The sequence below is a fragment of the Corylus avellana genome, chromosome ca4 (assembly GCF_901000735.1).
Source record: "Corylus avellana chromosome ca4, CavTom2PMs-1.0".
In the NCBI taxonomy this organism is placed as follows: Eukaryota; Viridiplantae; Streptophyta; class Magnoliopsida; order Fagales; family Betulaceae; genus Corylus; species Corylus avellana.
In genome coordinates, this window is record NC_081544.1 from 29,387,777 (window position 1) to 29,410,441 (window position 22,665).

The window sequence follows — 22,665 nt, forward strand, 5'->3', positions numbered from 1 at the left end:
TTTATAGTGAACGAATTAATTTACCATTAAATTTGTGTGGAGTTTACTTGAGTTTACAAATCTAACGGTTAATCTATTAAATTTATAAAATGAGTCGAGAAAAAGATGAAATATATATATATATATATATATATATATATATATATATATAACCTCAATCATTTCTATATAAAAAAGAAAATAGTAGAATCCTTTCGCTCGGTAATTGTCTCGACCTTTGTGAGCGTCCGTTAGAGAATATTCTTATCAGTGACCAAACCCAGTGCCAAATTGGGAAACGGCCAAACCACTCACTTGACAAGGACGAAGGCACGAAGCCTTAGCAAATTCCACTAAGCTTCAGCACTTCAAAACACACGCTATCAGTTATCACCACATCCACCACTACCGCCTCTCTTCCAAACATCGCTCTCGCTCTCTCCTCGGAATTGGACCTCAGCTACCCATTTCGTTGAAGGTAAACGAAACCCACTGTAACGTTGATTACTATTCTTCGTTGAATTCTGAATTTCTGTTATTGGATGGTTATAGCACTGCTGCTTTCGGTCTTGTCTTGTTTGGTGTCCTGAGGAACATCGTATCTGATTTCTTTCTTCCATGAGCTAAGTTCTCTTTAACCTTGAGCTTCCCAAAGCGACAAAAACTACTTTACAAAACTGTAGCCGAACAGAAAGAGCCTGAGCAGAACTTCTCAAAATGATTATGGGAATTGGGATGGTGTGCTGGTTTTATCAAGCACTTGAATTCCGTTTATGCAAAAAAATTGCATTTCCTTAATATGCAATACTGGGGTTTTTTTTTCTTGGTGCTTAATTAGCATTTTCAATGCGCTTTTCATGCTTATGGAAGTAGAAATTTCGCATTGATCTCGAGCTTCTTTAAGCGTGGTGGGTAATCTTTCAAAACGCTAGGAAAATGATAACGGATTGCCTTCCTCGCTTTACCAATCCATTTGGATATTGATTTTGCGCAAAATTCAATTTCATGGTATGGTTATTTTGCAGGGTCTTCACTGTTGAAGTTGGAAACTGTTATTGTTAGTTTTGTGCTGAGAAGATAATTTTGAGATTGGGTTTGGTGAAATGACCATATGCGGGTGTGTTTCCGCCGCAAACTTGAGGTGGCAAAGTACTATGATAGAAAATCACACTCTGAAATCTGCCCCAAGATGTGGATTTCTTACTGGTTCAGAGAGAACCAATGCATTAGCATTTGGAGGTTGTGAATCCATTCGTCATAGTTTGAGAATTCCATGTACACATTCTAATAGATCAAGGACAAGGAAGGGTGTCTCCCCTTTGCAGGTTTGTTTTTGGAAGGGGAAATTTGGTTTCAAGATAATTCTCATCAAGTTGCCTGGGGAAAGTTAGTTATTTGGTTATGATGCAGGTGGTATGTATGGACTTTCCAAGACCGGAGCTTGAAAATACTGTTAATTTCTTAGAAGCAGCGTACTTGTCTTCCTCATTTCGTACTTCTCCCCGTCCAACTAAACCGCTAAAGGTGGTGATTGCTGGTGCAGGTGAGGAAAATTTGGCCAATCTTTGTCTTGATATATATATATAATTTCTTGACTATTTCACACATTAAACCTGCATCTCTCAATTGAATGGCTCTTTGTGCTTTTTTCTAGCTGAGTTGTCCTGACTTTTTCTTCCCTTGGTCTCGGTATTTTCAAGCTTTCAAATTGCTGCAGTTCAATCACCATAAGATCTCCACGTCTTTCTAATAATGAATGGGTTTTGGTTGTGTATATGCACATAGGCATGTGTATACTAAGGGGTCTTAGCGGGCTTATGTTGCTACTTGCAATCTTGATGTAAATCTAAAGTCTCTGGCTATAAACATTTTTCTTGTTATTATGTGATAAATTTTAATTCTGTGCATCCTGGTTCATTTTGAGTTCTAATGTTGTTTATGGAAGATTTAGTTTATCTGGTACTACTGGATTGCCTTCTATAGGAATTTCCAACTTCATGCTTGGCAATGTTAATTGTCTTTTTTTGTTTCCAGGAGTAGCCTCTGAAGCAGTCACAGAATCACCATAAAATTGGATTTTAATTGTTTTGAGCATATAGCATTGATTTCTGGTATATGAAGATATGGAATTTTAAAGTAATAGCTATCAGGCATGGAAAAACCTTTTGGACTGTCGTAAATCTAAGTCTGCTCATTACTTGGAATGTGTTATTTCAACCTTATTGATTAGGGATGGTTTTTGTTTAATTTCTATAATTTTTTTTCCCGGACATCTTTTCCTCCTTCATTGACTTTTTTCTGTGATTGGTAAGTTTCCCACAATATAGTGAATGCACTTTTAGCAGGTCAAATAATACTAGCTTTCATGGATGGTTACATTTTCATATCCTGTTTTTCATTTTTTCCCTTATTGGACTTATAATTTTATAATCTATTGCAGGTTTGGCTGGTTTATCTACTGCAAAGTATTTGGCAGATGCTGGTCACAAACCAGTTTTGTTGGAGGCAAGAGATGTTCTAGGAGGAAAGGTTTTCATGCTGCTCTATCTTTGTCACACTTTTCAATGAGTTGACACCAAACTGGTGCTTGATTGCTCTTCATTTTTTCCTTGCTTTGTTACTTCTTAAAAACTAGAAGTTTTTGTGTTTTTATCAAATTTAAGAAATTGTCTTGTTTTTTAGCCTCAATGAGCAGCGTTTAATTTTCGTTATATTCGATTGAAGGATTATATGTTGTGCTTGATAGTGAGGCTTCAATACTGATAAGGTTCTTTTAGGATCATATATGTAAGTTTTCCAAGATTCACATTTAATACTGGCAAAAAGCTGGAGGATAGAAAAGCTAATATAAAAAGGTTTTGTAGATTGAGTTCTGGGTATTGAGCACTGTTGTCTAAGAAAAATTTATCTTTCTATGAGATTCATTGGGATGATACTCGGTCTCTTTCGTTGTTGCTTTGATAATGCATGGGATTGTTTTGTGATCATCAAGTGCCCTTCAACTTAAATGAATATAGAAGGCTATTCATGCTTTACCGCGTCAAATTATGGTAAGTTTAACTTGTCCAGAAAATGAATCTGAAATGAAATGCTGAGATGAATAATCACATGTAAGAAAAGATAGAACAATAAATTGATGGTATGTGAGAGGCTGACAGGCGCATAAATTTAACACAAGATGAAAAAGAAATGACTTAAAGATGATTTGTGCGGGTCAAATGAAGACCCTTGGTTAGAGTGATGATTTGAATAAGCTAGATACAATTTGCCAATAAAAGGGTGGCCGAAATAATGTGAGTCTAGTCAGCAGGATTCACATGGTTGCCTATTGATAATTCAGTATTATCAGCTAGATAGTTGAGTAATCTCTTACGCAATAATATCGGTAAATCCTCGTTGATCTGATCTTGGATCGGTATATCAAATGCCTGCAACTTTGGATCCTTCCTATACTTCCTATCTGGTTTCCTATCAGTAGCCACATGATGGGCTTTCCAAATATCATGAAGTTAAATTGAATCTTATGGTTTGACACAATGTGGACTAACATTGTTCTAAAATATAGATCTTACATATCAATTTCGAATGCAAGGGTTTTTGCTGCACATGTACTCTTCTTTGTGCTGAACTTTCAGAGTAGTGGGGACCTTGTTCTGTTCAGTTGTGGATGGTTTATTCTTTATTCCATATACAGGCTTACACCTAATCTTGGCATCATTATCTTTGGTTGCATATAAGATAAAATATCAATTAAGTAAAGGCTATGCAATGTAACCTTTTCTTTCATCGTCCTCCTCCTCTCCCCCTACTCCTCTGTCTTTCTCCTTCTCATGTTGAATTTGTATTGGCTTTAAGAAGTTATATATAACGTTTGAATTATGTATGGTAATAAATCTCTAATACTGAAGTGGAATGTTCTTTTCCATACGTAGGTATTAATAACCAGAACTTAAATTTAAGGGGCTATTGCACAATAATTGATAGCTTCCAACTTGATTATTCCATCTATAGTTGGGAATTTATTTTTCTTTGTTAAAGTTTGTCCTCCTTTACTATAGGTGGCTGCGTGGAAAGATGATGATGGAGACTGGTATGAGACAGGATTACATATATTCTGTAAGTTCTAGTACTTTTTAGTTTGCAATTTGTGACTAAAAATCTATTTCTTATCCACTTCTTTCTGACTTGGTGGAAACCGCCTGGTCCAAATGCTTTCACTCGTGTTTCTTCATTTTTACTTTATGGTTCTTAGTGTAGTATCATTATTCATGATGTTTGTTGTTAGTTTCAGATGTAGCCTTTGTGGTAATTATTAATTATACAACAATTTTTATCCATCTTCTACTTAGATGTTTACATTCTACCTTCTTTATCAGTAGAAAACTGGGTTGTTTCTTTAATTAATGCCTTTTTTTTTTTCTTTTTTTTTTTGTTCTTGCTGGTAAGTTGGGGCTTACCCAAACGTGCAGAATCTGTTTGGAGAACTTGGTATTAATGATCGGTTGCAGTGGAAGGAGCATTCTATGATATTTGCAATGCCAAGTAAGCCAGGAGAGTTCAGCCGATTTGACTTCCCTGAAGTTCTTCCTGCACCATTAAATGGTATGCATTTTGTTTCCACCATTATATGACTTATGGTACATATGTTTGTTAATACAACTATCAATATTTGGTCTTGTGCAAAATTTGTTGCTTCGATTATATGATGATTACCCCATGCTTTTGAATTGGTCTAAAAATCAGAACTCGCTCTCCTTACACTATAATATCAGGTAACGACTCAAAAAAAAAAAAAAAAAAAATTGAAACGCAGAAACAATTTTTTCTTTCTAGTTGCACGATGATCATACCAATTTACAGCAATATTTCCCATGTCATGTATCCTTTTCCATGAAAAAAAGATTTTTTTTTTCCTGAAAAGTGAGTGGTCTCCCCGGGGGGTAACCATTAACCTCCACTTCATTAGGTATGGTTCCCAATGGAGTACGCTAACTCTCAGGATTAAGAAAGAAGTTATCAGCGCTTATGACAATTAAGATATCTTATGAAAAAATAATTGCAACATCCTTCACTCCTTTTGGAACTCTGTTCCTAGTTTTCTTGGTCTTTTCTTTTGAATTTATTTACTATAAACCTGTTACTGTATGTTTTGTTATCCATTTTATGGCATTCTTTACTATCTCCAAATATTTAGCTGTTTCTCATTCTCTTGTATCTATCAACTTGTTAGATGACTTTTATTGGGTGATTGATTGTTAGCCTAATCATCATCATAATTTTTGTAATGTGCTTATCATTTTAAGAACAGGGAGAACAAATGTGGTCATTGAGTTTATGTGTGACTAGGTGCAATTGTGTAATTGTTGTTTACCAATAAATAGTGAGATTCAAGAGGGAGAATCCTGGTACTCTTATAGATAATGTGTGTGTGTGTGTCATCTAGTAAAGCATGTTAAGTTATTCTCGTTTAGATTGTCAAGAATTTTTCATTGATTGAATTCTTTTATGCATATCTGATTCAGTTACTGTGACAACCTCATACTGGGAAACATGCCATGCATTACACACCTGGAGGCACTTTACCTGATGCATAACTGGGTTGGTTAGATTTTCGATTCCAAAAATTATCCGGACTGAGAACCTGATTTCCTATCCTTTTTCCTAGATGCTGGTCTTCAACTTCTATTTTATTTCCAACCACCAGATCCTTCTTCTTCCAAGTCTTATTGTTGAAAAGAAACTTCTATCTGCCAATTTAAACTATGAACAGGGTTTATTGAAATTCAGAACCAAACAACTATAAGGATGTAATGTATTCATGCACTGCATTAGAGTTTTCTGATCAGGATTAAAAAATTATAAAGTCTACTTAAAATGGAAAGCTTATTAAAATTAAAACCATGGGACTCCATGCGTGTTTCACATACTGTGCAGCAATTGTTACATATTTTTGTGGCAAATATATGCAAGAAACTTCACTCATTGGATGGTGAATCTCATTTCTTGCTTCTGTTGCATGTGAGCCACGCTGTTGTTAGGCCATTCTGTATATCTAGTAAGCATTTTGTCTTCCTTTATTATTTTCATTGCAACCAATATTATCTGCAAGTGTTCCATGTCACTGTCAACCATAAGTTTGTCGTAAATTATTTATGAATGTAATCGGCAGGAATATGGGCTATTTTGAAGAACAATGAGATGCTGACTTGGCCAGAGAAAATCAAGTTTGCAATTGGACTCTTACCAGCAATGCTTGGAGGACAGTCTTACGTTGAAGCTCAAGATGGTTTCACCGTTAAAGACTGGATGAGAAAGCAGGTATAGTTCCCCCCCCCCCCCCAGCAACACAATGGGAGAAGCCCTCCCACTACTTATAAATCTGCCAAACCAAGTGATGGCAGGATTCAATCTCAAATCTTTTGTATGAAGCCAAGAGACTTGCCAATTGACGTTATTTGATATAGGATTGGTGGTTAATAATGGATGAAACTATACATTTAATGTTAAATGTTTGTAACTTGTGATTTAATCATGAACCTAAAGAAAGGAGTTCGCAGATCCTCTAGAAATTTCAAAACCAATGAAATCGTGAATAATTTGTCCATCGGAATGATAAATAAGAAAAATCCAAAACACCCTCGTGATAACAAATGGAAATTCATGGAATTTACATTACTTAAGACGACTATATGGATTTTTAATGCTTTAGAATGTCATGGCTAACATTCTGATAATTTTTGTCAATGCCTACTTGATTCATTGGAATAATGACTAGTGATTCTAATTGTTTCAAATATTTTCTACCTAAGTAGATGATCTTATTGAATTTTGTATAAGTACTATGAGGTTGGTATATACTTCGCAAATGACACATGGTTTTGTCCTAAACACAGGGAATACCTGATCGAGTAACTGATGAGGTATTTATAGCGATGTCAAAGGCACTAAACTTCATTAATCCTGATGAACTTTCAATGCAATGCATCTTGATCGCTTTGAACCGGTTTCTTCAGGTATTCATGTTTTTCTTACCCTTGCTATTGTTCTAAAAATTTATTATTCTTTTATCAGACTTAAGATTGGTACAAAATAAATCGAAAAGATTCTTTGTTGCAACATATATAATGTTGATGGAAGTTAATTCAACTTTCATCATCTTCTTATATATCATGTGCAATCATGGTGTATACCTAGCGAAATAATTTAATCAATCTGCACTGAAAAAATTAAATTATAATCATAAAAATGTTTGTCAATCACGAATAAAATTTGTCTTGAAGTAGCTTAAACTCACTGGATTTTTTGAAATATCATCTTGGTAATTTAGCTTTACTTGCTCTGACCCCAGGTGGGTTGAATTTTTTTTTAGGGAAAGGTATGCAGTTTGAGTCAAGTTTCTCTTTCTTCTCATATATAATCAGCAAACATAATCTTTTCTTGCTGAAGGAATCTGCTTTTTTTGAGTTTGAACACCTCAGATGACAATCATAAATAATTGTTGTCAACCATGGTGACCTGGAATCTCATCCCATCCCTCCCAGTAATATAGTTTCTTACTTAGATGATAATTAATCGAGATATCATTGTGGGTGACTATTGATTTATATAATGTTGTAAATATATGACAGTAGTGTACATTAAAAATAAAAAGAACAACAATTTCTTTCAACATGACATTAGCTACTTTATGAATTATAAAAACTCATCTCTAGGAGAAGCATGGTTCCAAGATGGCTTTCTTGGACGGTAATCCCCCGGAAAGACTCTGTCTGCCGATTGTTGATCATATTCAGTCACTGGGTGGTGAAGTAAGACTAAACTCACGGATACAGAATATCGAGCTAAATCATGATGGAACCGTGAAAAGTTTTTTACTAACTAATGGGAACGTGATTGAAGGGGATGCTTATGTATTTGCTACTCCAGGTATACTACTAACTTTTATGTGGATTCATATAATTTTATCATATTGCTCATTAAAAATATAATTTTATCATATTGTTATCCCAGCTTTCCTAATATTGTTATGACTGTTCTAATCAGTTGATATCCTGAAGCTTCTTTTGCCTGAAAACTGGAAAGAGATTCCTTATTTCCAGAGATTGGAGAAATTAGTTGGGGTTCCAGTTATCAATGTCCACATATGGTTAGTGACAGTTTCTATTATTGTTAACAAAAAATAAAAAGCTTCTGACTCTCTCTCTCTCTCTCTCTCTCTCTCTCCATTCCATTTTATTCATATAAGAAGTATTGAATCTCTCTATATACATGATTAGGGATGGTCCTTTATTGAAACATAAGATACATTCAGTTTTTATTTGCAATGGGTTTGGCAAATGAATTCTGGAGATGGAGATAGGATGCGAAATCCATTGCAAGCCTTTGAAAATGTGATTTTCTGATACAACACAGGAATATTCTGTCTAATTGCCCTTCTCATATTGTCTATATTTCTGAATTTTACTGGAACTAATGTAATTATTTGATTTTTACATTGGATATTTTCTATTAATAAGATAAACAAATATTTTAATTCTTGTCATGTTATGCATCAGTTGCTTTTTGGTTTGGAGACAACTCTTATCCTTTTATGTCCGTCAGTCACAGCTAATCTGTTAGCACCCTGGTTTCGCCAATTGCAGGTTTGACAGGAAACTGAAGAACACCTATGATCACCTACTTTTTAGCAGGTCCTGCGCTGATACTTGTCTCATCAATTGTGGTGTCTAGTAGAGATACGATTCTTTTGTTTTCTTAGTTTGTCTCTCACAGATTTTGTGACTTACTATTGAACAGCTTAGTCTTCTGAGCGGTTTCATGCAATCTTAGTGAACCATTTTTTTTGTTTTTTTGTTTTTGTTTTGAGGTTTAGAATATTGACAATGAGCTCAAGCTAAAATGGCACTCTCTTCCTCTATTAGTTAAGGAAGGTTGTAACTTTGAGACCCACCACGTGTTTGTAATTTACCAATTAAAAATAACAAATAAAAAATAAACAAAGAAGTTCAGAGCATTATTAATAATTATACTAAGGTTGCATGACAAAAAGTATCTTTTTTCTTCCTCATCGAAAGTGGAGTCCGCATTACAACCATTCTCGGTAATGATAATTTTGAGTGTAAACTAGAAGATCATTTTATGCTCGCTGATTTTAATCCTGTTTAAAACTTTGTAGCACTGCTCAATTAAGATTTGCTTACAAAATTTTCTAGGAATGGAGAAATTATTTACCGTCTTATATCTGCTAAGAATTTTCTTTCCTTTTTTTGTTATATTATTTTGGTTTTTTTCCCTAGTTTACCTGAGATAGGACAGGTTATTTTTTTCCTTCACTTCCAGTTAGAGTTCCTTTAGGCAAATGATTTGATCAATTTTGCTTCTCCATCTGATTTCTGGCTATTTTCTTACCTTCCCCATGCAGAAGTCAACTTCTCAGTGTGTATGCTGACATGTCAGTAACATGTAAGGTAAAAACTGGTATTAATATATATTTTTTATGTACTTTATGCACCAAAATGCTAATATCTTCATGCAATGTAGGCTCACTATTGAAATAAAATAGTGTCCTAAACAAATTATTGGATGTTAATTTAAATTCTTGCTTCTACCCATGAGAAAAAAGAAAACAGCAAATTTAATAAGGTCCCCCCATGAGAGCAGCGTTTTTTGCTTGGACGGCCACCCTAGAGAAAATCCTCACCATGGATAACCTAAGGAAGTAGCATGTCATTGTGGTCGATTGGTGTTGTATTTGTAAGAGAAGTGCGGAGTTTGTGGATCGTCTTCTATTCTATTGTGAGATTGCTAGTGCCTTATGAAATGCTATTTTCAGCCGTGTTGGGTTAGCTTGGGTTATACCTAGACGATTGGTAAACCTTTTCGCTTGTTGGAGAGAGTTGTGTGTCAGTCTTCAGAGTGTAGCAGTGTAAAAGATGGTTCCGTCTTGCCTTTTATGGTGTGTTTAGAGGGAAAGAAATGATGGAAGTTTTAAAGACCGCGAGAAGATGGTGGTAGAACTAAAGTCTTTCTTCTTCAATACTATTTACCACTGAGTTGCTGCTTTAGACTATCTTAATTTGCTTTGTTTCATGATTTTCTTGACCTTTTTTCTCTTTTTAACCAAGTGTATTTCTTGTATATTTTTGTGTATCTGGGTTGCACCTTTTGCGATTTTTAATGATATTTTGATTACTCTTTAAAAAAAAGGGAATAGGAGAAACAACAGATAGGGAAATTTGGTATACTATAAGACAGGTTGCTATTTATGTCCGAGTGTTTTATGGACATATGGGCCGTTGGGTTGGTATGGTACAACATAAGTATATGAGTATGACTTATACATGGCATAGTGGCCATATCTGTGTCTGTATTTGTATTCTTGATTTTAGAAATTCAACAAGTATCCCTTCACCGAATTTCCTCATATATTCTAAGCTTAGTAATTAATTTAATTTTCCTTCATTAGTATTTGTTAATTCATGATTGATTGTTCTATGCAGGAATATTACGACCCAAACAAATCTATGCTGGAGTTGGTCTTTGCGCCTGCAGAAGAATGGATTTCACGCAGTGACTCAGATATTATTGATGCTACAATGAAGGAACTTGCAAAACTCTTCCCTGATGAAATTTCCTCGGATCAAAGTAAAGCAAAGATTGTAAAGTACCACGTTGTTAAAACACCAAGGTTTGACTAAATGGCCAGATATTTGGATCTTTGGGATTCCTTTAAATAAATAATGAACATTTATAGATATAAGAATTTAGTACCCTTTCTATGAGTAGAGCAAAGTAACAAGTAATATTGTTGAACTGGAAGCGTGTTGTCTAAAGACTATTTATTTGAAATTTTTTAATTTAGAATTCATTGTAATCAACATGTTACTCCATTTTCCCTTTGTAACCTAACTGATAAATGTCTCAGGTCTGTTTACAAAACTGTTCCGGATTGTGAACCTTGCCGTCCCTTACAAAGGTCTCCTGTTGAGGGGTTCTACTTAGCTGGTGACTACACAAAACAGAAGTATTTGGCTTCAATGGAAGGGGCTGTTCTGTCAGGAAAGTTTTGCGCACAGGCTATTGTACAGGTAATTTTACCATAGATGTACTATAAAAGGTAATATGATATAGTTATCATTTTTGGAAAAATGCTACTTTTAGTGTCTTATGACAGTAGTTTCTTCAAAAAAAAAAAAAAGGTTCAGAAACCTTGTTTTCTTCAGATCCCCTGTCATATTAATAGACATTTATTGAAATTAAATTCATGAATACATAACATGTACTTTTGTTCCTTCATTTTTCCATTTCTTTTCTCCTTTCTTTTTAATTGAAATTTTCTTGGCTACTCAAAAAGGAATCTCTGCTTATCCCATGTAGTAGCACTAGGGAAGATCCTATTTGCTTGAAGGTTAAATTAATTGGCAATGAGTTGTTGGATGCAAAACACGATGGTTGATAGAGCACAGCAAGGGGTGCTCTGGCTCCAAGAAAGTCTGAAAATTTTAAATATACACTAAAACTTTATTTTCACATTAATCCATCAGAGGTGGGGAGTTAGAACAAAAATAAGGATAAATATATATTGAAGCAAAGAGCAAGCATTTTGTTTTTTTGGGTGCTTATATGTACTACTTAGTCCTCGTGTTGAAATATGCAGGATTATGAGTTGCTAATAGCTCGGGGACAAAGAAGGTTGGCTCATGCAAGTGTTTCTTGACAAAAACCTTTGGAAATGGAGGCAAATTTTGCCTTGGTTCCTGAGGATCATCAAAGAATAGTTATGGCTTCTAGGTCAATGACATATCGACCATTTAGGATATCTTTTCTGCCCTTGAGGGATTATATGCAATAACAACATATCGAGCTCTCTGATAGTGAATCTTTTCAGGATAAAAATCTCCTGTTGTGGTTATACTTGTATGATGCTTATCTTGCTGTAAGTGTACATAATTTGTTCTCAAAGATATATCCAACAGCCAATGCAATTAAGGTGAAAGTAAATAATTCTATTCAGCTTGTGTACTTAACCCCATGACCCATGTACCTCACTATGTTTTGCACTTGATGGGACCCAATATGAGAAAGGTATTCTTGGTTAGAAAAGAAAAAGAAACTGTATCTATCCCTATACTGAAAGCCCTGATTAAGAAGAGACAGAATACAATTTTTGTCTGTATAGAAAGTACTTTCAATCTAGTTTTCAAAGATAACCTAAAGAAAAGAAGTAAATCTGGATCAATTTTAGCTGGAAAATGATTTAGGAAATTGATTTTTCAAGTTCCAAAATGGTTGTTTAGGGTTTGTAATTCAAAGATCGATCTGCGTTTGCAAATCATCTTTTTCTTGGATCGATAAATTGTTTTGCTTGGAATATTCAAGTAGGAATGCGTGCGTGTATGAGGAAGAGAGTTTTCACGTGCATCAGTTCACCCTCCTCGAGTAAACTTCTCATTTTTTAAGCCCCCACCAAACATGTAAGGAAACAAAATTCCAAGCCTAGTCCTAGTAAACTACGCACAACACACCTTCCATGAAAATGCCTTCCTTTTCTTTTTCCCCACAACCAAGCTTAGCTGGCTACGTTCACTCCCTCACTTGAAAAGCAAGCCAACCTTTCTCTTTTCAGTGAACTACGTTCGAGGCTACGGATTTCAATGAGAGTCCACTTTTCGATCCTGACCATGTTCATTCCCCCCCCCCCCCACCCCACCCATTTCTGTCGCCAGCTAATCCTTTCTTAATTTATTGCATTAGGGATTTCTTGTATAAATATGTGCATAAGGGCTGGTCCCTTTAGCTAGCTAGTTGTTGTGAGCTTTCTTGCTTGCTTATATAACTTTCTCAACCATGGTTGAGCTTGAGTTAAGCAATAAGAGCATGGCTAGAATCCCGTCCAGGAGAAAGATGCATTGCTTCACAAGAAAGTGCTCCTCCTTGGTTAAGGAACAAAGAGCCAGGATTTACGTTCTCCGACGCTGTGCCACCATGCTATTATGCTGGTATATTCATGGAGATGACTAGCTAATTCGCATTATTTTCTCTTCTCTCTTTTTTCTTTCTTTTTTTTTAAAAAAAAAAAAAAAATAGATCACTCTTTTCCTTTCAGCATTGTCCATTAAGCCGATCAGTAGTACTTTTGGTTGTATGAGCTGTGGTGTGGCCTTTCCTGCAACACTCTCACCTACGTGTCGTACTCTTTTTGACCTGATTGGTATAATTCACAATGGGTTTACGGTGGCACATGAGAGGTTTCTGGCTGGGGGCTGCATTCTTGCTTTTTGATCAATCAAACCATGTATTTGAGGGCATCGGCGGAGCTGACATGCTGGGATTCTTTTTTTTTTTTTCCTAAAACTTTCGAGTTGCTGGTGGATGGCACTCAATAAACGTTGCTTGTAACTTGTTTTTAAGCTGTCAAATCAGTCTTTAGGCCCCCCCTTTTTTTATCTTTTTTTTTTTTTTTTCCTTTGAAAAGTGCTACCGCTACTTACTTCTAAAAGCATACTTTCTGACTTGATAATAAATTTAATAATATTTTTTACTGTTATGTCAATGAATGTGCACTTGAGAGTGTGATTAACATTTTTCTTTTTATTTTTCTCCCCATTTTCAAGAATAAAATAGGGAAGCCAATATATATTTGTAATGATCACGTTATTTTTGGCATACTTGAATAGTTGAATGCCATGGGTTTATCAATGACTTTGCAGTTTACTGATACTTCTCTTTTCTTTTAAGAAGAGAGCTTGAGATTCAACTCATCGTATGTATGTATGAGATTTTTTAGAATTTGTTGGATAACGAGTACTTAAATAAAAAATAAGAAGATTGATAAGGATGGTAATTCGTATGTATTGGTTTAGCCACTTCAATTTTGCATACTTGAATGTCATGGGTTTGACCATAAAAGGATCTTCTCATAGAGTATCTGGTCATTTATATTATAAGGGAAAAATTTGAGATTTACAGGAATTTATTGAATGAAGGATATTTTGCTTAACAGGACAAAAAGTCACGAGTTCTAATATCTTATGTAAAAGTAATGCTATATTAGTAAATGGTTATACTCTCATATAAATTGTCTATGAAAATCAATCTTTGTATTGATGCTTGTAACACAAATTCAACATTTTACCATATCATCTGGATCAATGGTTGGACAACTTGAACAACTTGGAATGTATTCAATTGGACTACCATAAGAATATTATCACATGAATATATTTATCTTATCTACCAAATCATAAAGACTCTTGATCCTAAAAGAATAGTGGACTCAATTACAAAGTGTTTATTGTTTGATTTCTCCACGAATGAGATATTGCAGGTCAATACATCAATATACTGAATAATTGACATTGAGGATTGTAAGAATACTTAATTAAGTTCAGACTTAGCGATTATTAGAAGGGAAAAATTCATTAAAGCCCCCTGATATCATCACTTTTGCAACTTTAGCTTATAAAGTTTAAAAAGTAACATTCGGCCCACAAACTACCATTTTGTCACAAATTAGCCCCTCCATTAAGTTATTTCGTCCCAGGAGCGTATGAGATTACTGGGGAATGGGCCAGAAATGGATTTGTGGGCGTTAGATATGACACCTGGAATACTCACAGGCTCATCAGCCATCACAAATCCAACCCAATCCGATCCAAATACCCCCCTTGACCCCTCACTTCCACTCTCTTCTGCTATCGTCTCTTCTGCTTCCATTGCCGAAACATGCTAATATTCAGTACTGCGACGCTAGGATCAGTCTCGGGCGTTTCCTTTCTCTCGCACATCTTCACCAGCGATGCCACTTACACTCCTCCTCAGTTCCCTTCTCTCGTAAACCATTGCCACAAATCTCCCGCCAAAAGATACTCTTTCCACGCTGCCAAAGTCTCCGTCTCTGGCAACGCCAACACCGAAGTTTCCGAGCAATCCTCCGCTGCCCAACTTTCCGATGACTCGTCTGCCTTACCGGAGGCCGTTCGGCAAGCTCGGGTGTGTTTATTTATTACTATTATGAATGCAATTGTACCTCTTGGCCTTTGTTTATGGATGGGAAGTTACCATTAGATGATGAACCCAGGTGGAGAACCATGACGTTTGTTTGCCCCTGCAACTTCTGCAATTTTGCTAATCTGTTCATATTTGCGGTTTACCTGTAACATAGTAATTTCTATTCTGTGACATAGTACAATGACTCCCAGTAGTTGTTTGGCTTGTGTGCGCCGGAAGCAAGCTGGGGGTGGCTTGGATCCTCCAACTTCATATATTTACTAATCATCTTAGAACAACATGAATAGAAGGTGTAGTTGTGAAACAATCAATTAAAGTGGAAAGTAACTTGAGAACTTAGATTTGACATAGATTCTATAGCGCATTAGCAAAAGAGATACAAAGTTTGTCTCATTTCATTGGTTTTATGTCCCATTCTTCTAGGTGTCTGATCTAATACTTACTTTCTGCAAACAAGTAGATATCTGGTGATTGGGAGGTAGCAAGGACTTATAATGGTAGTGGATTCATGTACGAGGGCAGGATTGAAGGTTATAATGGTGGAGGCTTGCTGGTCCGGTTTTATTCTCTTGTAGGTTTTCTGCCGTTCTCACAGTTGAGTCCATCACATTCTTGTAAAGGTACTAATTTTGTTGGTTCTGGTCATACTTTGTTCTTGAGTGTTTTTTTTTTTTGGGGGGTCTATTTTTCTATTCTCCTCTCTGTCTCGCTTTTTTATTTTTTATTTTTGTCTGGAAGTTGGTGTAAGATGTGGATGGCTTTAAGCATGTTTCCGTTTTCCTTTTAATTGATAGTCAGAGAAAAATTTTAAATGCATGTAATTTGATATGAAACATAAATAATGTATTTGGCTGTCATGATGTAGATAATGTTTGAGATAGCAGATGGACAATTGACGTATAAAAATGATGATGACTTGAATTTTCATGGCTGAAATTCAGAATTGCAGAAGTATAATCCCCTGGGTTTTTTATTGCTCTCTCTCTCTCTCTCTCTAAAGAGTAATCTATATTATGAGATCGCGTTTTTTATTTTTTTAAGCAAATAACTAGTAATTTCAAGAAGAGAAACAAACTTGAAAATTGAACTCTGGAATGATAGATGGACTAGAGTAGCGAGTTTGAATCCTTAAATATATTTGCTTCATAACTTAAATACGCTCTCTCTTACAATCCTTATATTTAATCTTTCCCTGTTCATGTTTTAGAACAAACCTTATAGTTTTTTTTTTTTTGGATGAAGAAAATAAATTTAACCAAGAGGATATTGATTCCAAATCAAATGCAAAGCAGGTGGCATTAACTGCAAACAGCTCCTCTTAATTAAACTGAGACCCAGGCTACTAATTACCTATACATCTGAAACAAGCAACTAGGAGTCAAACATTCCACCAAAAACATAATCTTTTATCAAAAATATAGTTTCTGATTTTCCTGCAAATAGTTCACTTTTCAAACTTACATCGTCTGTTCTATAATTACCTGAGTGAATTCTCTCATTCCTTTTAGCTCAGATAGTGTAGAAGAGCAGCCAAGGTACTCTGAAAGTAGTCATGATAAAAGTTATTTTTTTTTTTTTTTTTGTTAAGTTGTCATTGCAAAAGCTTTCCCCTTTGAGATTGGAGTAGCCCATCAACACCGTACCCGGTACCAACTTGTCTCATTTAATAGTCTTCCCTAAATTCTTTGAAGAAAACCACATTCATAATACAAGTGATCTCTGATTTCAATACTATCAATAGCACTTGTACAGAAAATACAATGATTATTTCATAATCCTGATGCATTAGCTTTTTGATATATATGACATTACTTAGAAAAATAATAATAATAATAATCCGGATGCATTAGACTTTCCCTTATAGTCAATCTGTTGTAAATAATAAGCCAAGCAAAAAATCCGTCTTGGAATTTCCTTTCAATACAATTTCATGTATTTTCCTTCTCAAATCTGCTTTTTTCTTTTTTTCTTTTTTTCTTTTTTTTTTCTTTTCTTTTCTAGTTTTTAGTATTAAAGTCTCCTATAAAGGAAATAGATGCTGTCATTTGTTAGTAGAATACTCTTTTATTTCAAAAAATTTCAAACTTGTGCTTTAGTTTTCTAGTCATGTATTGGTAAATATTTTCTTTTCCTGATGGCTTCATAGTTACCGTTCATACAATGAATTTTGTGGTGCCAACTTACCTTCTTTCATGGCAATTGAACTTCAAATTACTGACATACTGCAAAACTTTGTTGCCATTTTATGTAGAATCACGCAAAAGTATCCATGAGATTGCTAAGGATTTAACAGGTTCAGATATTTCTGTGAAGGTAATAACTTGTTTACGTGTAATACTTACAATTTGCCACACTTGAAAATTTACCTCCTATATCAGTCAAATCTTGTCTCTAAGGCTGTATCAAAGTCCATAATGTCTCAGTGTATACTTTTGATGGTTTAGAATCCTATTGCGAGTAATCGATGTTGAGCATGAATACCATTTAAGGAAAGCCAAAAACTGAGGTCTTTCACATACCTTTGTTGCAGCCAACACAACCAGAATAGGAACATTGGGGGATGTTTTAAGCCGTCCAGAATATTGCACAGGTAACACCAATTTGGGTGGTAAACTTTCTGTTAGGCTATGTGGAGCCTGGTTTGTATTCAACCCGGTTTGCACCCGACTTAGTTTGACGTTGAAAGTGCTACGGTTTAAATGGGATTTTTCTGAGGCTTAGTCCATGGGAATAGGATAGATTTCCTAACACCTTCCATGGGTAGACCCTCATTACTCACATCTGGAAATTCATTACCCAATGGTGATGCTTGCTACCCGAGCAAGAGCACACACAACTCACAGCATAGGAACACTAGAGAGTGAGATAGAGATCTATCAATGAGTGTGTTATGAGACTTGAATGTGAGAGCTGAGTAATAGCTCCCCCGTAACGTTGATGCTCCAGCTATCCAGGTAACGCCACGTTTAGCATGTGCTGGAAACTGAATGAGCTGACAAAAAAGCTGGGTCAGGTCCACTGATGGGGGCCTGAACTTTGCCCAGGCTCAGCACAATTTGTAACACGCATCAATGTATCCTTGGGCAGACTCTTGCTTTTTAGAAGAGGGGTTCTCTCTTTATGAAATTGTTCTTTCAATACCATATAATTGAAAATGGTGCAACCTTATATACTCATTTTCTGCCATCTCTTTAGGATATATATTGTTTTAGTCTTCATTCTATGTCTGCCAATCATGTGGCTGAAAAGTTGTATATGTTGTCCTTAATTATTTTGTTCTAACATACCAGTCTCTCAAAAATTTTTTGATAAGTAATTAATCTCATTGAAAAGCGCAGAGGGGTGCAACCTTAATACACATGAAATATACAAGAGAATCCCCTATTCAATAAGAAAGAAGAGCAAAAGTTCAAAAAGTTAGAAAAACTAGAAAAAAGAAGACTATTATGAGTTGCTATCCATGTGGACCATGTGTAAAGGAAGTTGAATAAAATCATTTTCAGCTCTGTGACCAAAGTCTCTCTATCTTTAAAGCTTTGTGCGTTCCGCTCTTTCCAAATACACCAAATTAAACATAAAGGAGCTAACATCCACACTTCCAAAATGTCATGATGCCTCACCTGACCTCCCCAACTCATCAACCACTTTCTCACCTTTCTAGGCATAACCCACTCAATGCCAAACAAATTAAAAAGGGAGCTCCATAAATCTTTTTCTACTTTACAATGAAGAAGAAGGTGATCGATAGACTCCCCACTCTTATTGTACATACAACACAAATCCACCATAATAATGTTTCGCTTACTCAGATTATTTAGTGTCAATATTTTCCCTAATGCCACCGTCCACACAAAAAATGTCACTCTCGAAAGAGCCTTAACTCTCAAAATACTTTTCCAAGGAAACAGGGAAACCGTAAATATGGTCAACATATGATAAAACGACTTCACTTCAAACTTGTACCTCTTGGAAGGGATCTAACAAATTCTATTCGCATACATCTGAAAATGTGTTAAAAAAAAAAAAGGGGATTTTGCTCTCATCAAATTTCTCATGAAGTTGTTTACAATCTGAAAATGTGAGATCCTTCTGACATGATCTTACCCCTTTAACTCGTCATAGTGATCAATGATAATATCTTTCTTTCTTCTTTCAGTATAGTAATTCAGGAGTTGTTCTTAATATACATACTACCTTAGTTTCTTTTTGTATTAGGTAATCCAAGCAGATGAGGAGAACAAGAAGTTGATACTCTCTGAAAAGGAAGTTGTCTGGTCAAAATTTTCTGAACAAGTTAACATAGGTGATATTTTTGAAGCAAGAGTGGGTTCTGTTGAGGACTATGGTGCCTTTATCCATTTACGTTTCCCTGATGGTATGTTCTATTTTGACTCATGTGATTGTAGTTTTCCTTTGTATTTGTTATGGGACAAAGTTTAAAGTGGCATCTTAGAGCTGTCTTGCAGGTTTTTATCATCTCACTGGACTGGTGCATGTCTCAGAGGTTTCTTGGGATTTAGTTCAGGATGTAAGAGACATCCTAACTGAAGGTGATGAAGTAAGGGTGAAAGTTACAAGTGTTGATAGGTTAGTTCATGGTGCTTATTACCTGATTTCTGCCTCTCTTTTTCCCCCTTAAATACTGAATAAATCCAGAATCACATCAACAAGGTACTAATCATACCGAATCCTCATGTAGTAATGCAGATCATTAACTTTGTTGTATATTCTGTTATACCTAGTACATACATGCAGATTTTCACTTCCAAGTTGTGCTAGGTCATAAAAGCACACGTATAGCTTGTTTCAATTAACCATCTTAACTAATTTATTTAGAAGTACTTTATGTGTCAATGCAAACCTGCAGTTGTATATTCTGTCTACTTCTTGTGTACTCGGGTAGCGCCTTTGCTTTTAATGATATTTTGATTTCTTATATATATATATTTATAACATGCTAACGTTCACCCCCATTCCAAAAAAAAAAAAAAAAAAGAATGCCAAATCATGCTTTATTTGATCCAATTTTGACTAAATAATGAAAACTTTATTCATTTTTTTTCTGTTTTCCTTCCAAAGAACTTCGACTATGCACAAAGCAAAATTTGCATGCCTCTACTGGTGTGTTCCTGATAGACAAGACATTCTTTGGCATTTTCTTAGACTTGTGTCATGAATTATCAGCAATCATGTTTATGAGGCTAAATTGTTGGGTGCTTTCTCTTGAGCTTCCCATGCCAATTCTTTAAGCAACTAAAGTGATGGACCTTCTCTGAAGTTGAAAACTGCTAAATGTCTCTTCATTTGGTATAGGCTTGCAAGGCAGTGCTGTATTATGAAGGGGAAAAGATCTGTTAATTTTCATAAGCTTGCTTATTTTTCTTTTTTACTTTTTGCTTGTCCTTTCTGTACATGAATGTAATCTTTTAGCACCAACCATGTGGGTTTTTGACGAACAATCTATTCAGGGAAAAGTCAAGGATTACCCTGTCAATCAAGCAGTTAGAGGAAGATCCACTTCTAGAAACTTTGGACAAGGTTATACCTCAGGTTTGTCATTGGATATCATCTTATGTCCTTTGGTCATGTTCTTGATTGGGACTATGTCCACTTAAAAAAGCATGTTTCCATTATGAATGGATAATACATTTCACAGGATGCCTCTACTATTCCTGATTCTTTGAGCAATAGCGACATCAGTACTATTGAACCGCTTCCAGGGCTTGAATCGATATTTGAAGAGCTACTACAGGAAGATGGGTATGAATTCATCGTTGCTTGACTCATGAAGAGTTTTTTCTGAAGTTCTATAGTATGGGTTAAACTCTTCTTTTTTAAAATTTTTTTTTAAAAAAAAATGTTGAATGAAGTAACCATTGTTCCATTGTCTATCTCATCTTCATAGTATGGCAACATGTATCACATTTCGCAGTTGGCTGAGCGCATCTATTAATAAGACTTAATCTCCTCAGCAACTTGATTTGCCTCCCTTTCAGTTAAATATTAAGTGATAACCTTACGGGCCAGTAGACCACAAGTAGTATTTCTGACGGATGGTTTCAAAGTTGGTCAATCTGGTCCATCCTGAATTTAGACTAAGAATCGTTAGAAGGAAGTTGGGGTCCCTTAAGATCTTGATTTATTATGATTTTGGATGCTATATTTCTGTATCAATGAACTGTCTTTTGGATGACTATATTCCTGATCATTTGAAGGCATGCGTATTGTGCCTAAAACTTTGGAGAAACAAAATTTGCTGGATGCTTACTCTCCCTCTAGGAGAATCACAGGCTTCCTACTTTTGTGGCTTGATGTCTATAAATATCGAACTTGCTACCCTGTATTCTTCTTGAAATTCAATGTTAAAAACATAAGAATTTTTGGTTTTCCAGTAACTAATAACGGTACTTATTCTTCTTTGATCCAGCATAGATGATGTAAGAATCATTAGACAAGGGTTTGAGAAACGGGTGGTTTCACAAGATCTGCAGCTTTGGCTTTCAAATGTGAGTTTCATTTATTTGCATGAGACCATCTAATTTGTATACATCTTCATTCTTATATACCAACTTTGTCATGTTGCATTACCGCAGGCACCACCCACTAACCAGAAATTCACTCTCCTTGCCCGTGCTGGAAGGCAGGCAAGTCTCATCGAAGCTTCCCTCCCTCTCTACCTCTCTCTCTCTCTCTCTCTCTCTCTGACCGTACTATTATCTTCCTTGCGTTCAGGTGCAGGAAATACATCTGAGAACGTCGCTTGATCAGGAAGGAATCAAAAAGGCATTGCAGCGAGCATTAGAACGTGTCCCATAATTTATGCAATGTTCTTTTGTACAGAAGTTATGATTAATGAGTAATGCTGCACTTTCATACCTATTTTATCACACTACTTCACATTGGTTGATGTGACGAGCTGAATAGAGATAAAAAGTTTTGTTTCCTTACGTAGCTATTTAATCCATGCCACATCGGTGGGTATTTAATCCATGCCACATCAGCGGGTATGAAGTGGGTGTAAAGAATATATTATTCATTATGAATTTAAAATCTGGCCATTGTGAGCTGTATATATGCCTACAGGTAACTTTGTTAAATTTTCAACTAAACTTTATTATTTGATTGCACGAAAATGCATTGATAGTTCAATTTCTAGTGCTAACTGTGCTATTGTTCCATACTTGCAATACGCTAAATTTAACATCTCATCTAAAACGAGCAATAACTTCCAGCTGTGTACACAACAAACTTTCAGAACATTTATGTCTAATTTTTAATATTTTCTTTGTAGCATGAATATTTGTGGTGTTAAGAGGCCATTTGTCTTTTATGTTATCTAGTTCTTATTAAAAAAAAAAAAAAAAGACAAACATGATCAGTCCCAAGATTAGATTGTCCTAACATGAGGGTAATCCCCCAAGCATAAGTTTATATTATGTAATCCTACCCTGAGCATAAGCCAAAAAGAAACTTTTCAATTTGTGTCAAGTGTATAACATAATTGTATAGGGGTTTGTTAACACAATGACTACACACCAAACATGAAACGGAGAAGACATGTAAAAAGACGGAAGGTCGAAGTAGTTCATTGGGAATGACAATGAAACCACCTCTATTCTTAAGTCAATAAGTGGAGTAAAAATGAAATTGTGGGCTAGAGGACCAGCTAGTAGTCGG

At 35.4% G+C, this 22,665-nt stretch overlaps 2 protein-coding genes across 2 annotated transcripts; both read left to right on the forward strand.

Moving 5' to 3' along the window:
- Positions 1–226: 226 nt before the first annotated feature.
- Positions 227–12,005, forward strand: LOC132177412 (15-cis-phytoene desaturase, chloroplastic/chromoplastic). The gene is made up of 15 exons (XM_059589716.1): positions 227–457; positions 1,005–1,304; positions 1,390–1,522; positions 2,420–2,508; positions 4,038–4,095; positions 4,426–4,581; positions 6,149–6,297; positions 6,873–6,992; positions 7,692–7,905; positions 8,023–8,125; positions 8,622–8,669; positions 9,401–9,446; positions 10,479–10,666; positions 10,904–11,066; positions 11,636–12,005. The coding sequence occupies exons 2-15, from the start codon at positions 1,083–1,085 to the stop codon at positions 11,693–11,695; spliced, it is 1,749 nt and encodes a 582-aa protein (XP_059445699.1). The 5' UTR covers positions 227–457; positions 1,005–1,082; the 3' UTR covers positions 11,696–12,005.
- A 2,581-nt stretch (positions 12,006–14,586) lies between these two features.
- Positions 14,587–22,060, forward strand: LOC132177384 (uncharacterized). The gene is made up of 10 exons (XM_059589670.1): positions 14,587–14,970; positions 15,449–15,608; positions 17,240–17,301; positions 19,204–19,363; positions 19,455–19,575; positions 20,457–20,538; positions 20,645–20,748; positions 21,416–21,494; positions 21,582–21,632; positions 21,721–22,060. The coding sequence occupies exons 1-10, from the start codon at positions 14,704–14,706 to the stop codon at positions 21,802–21,804; spliced, it is 1,170 nt and encodes a 389-aa protein (XP_059445653.1). The 5' UTR covers positions 14,587–14,703; the 3' UTR covers positions 21,805–22,060.
- Positions 22,061–22,665: the final 605 nt, after the last annotated feature.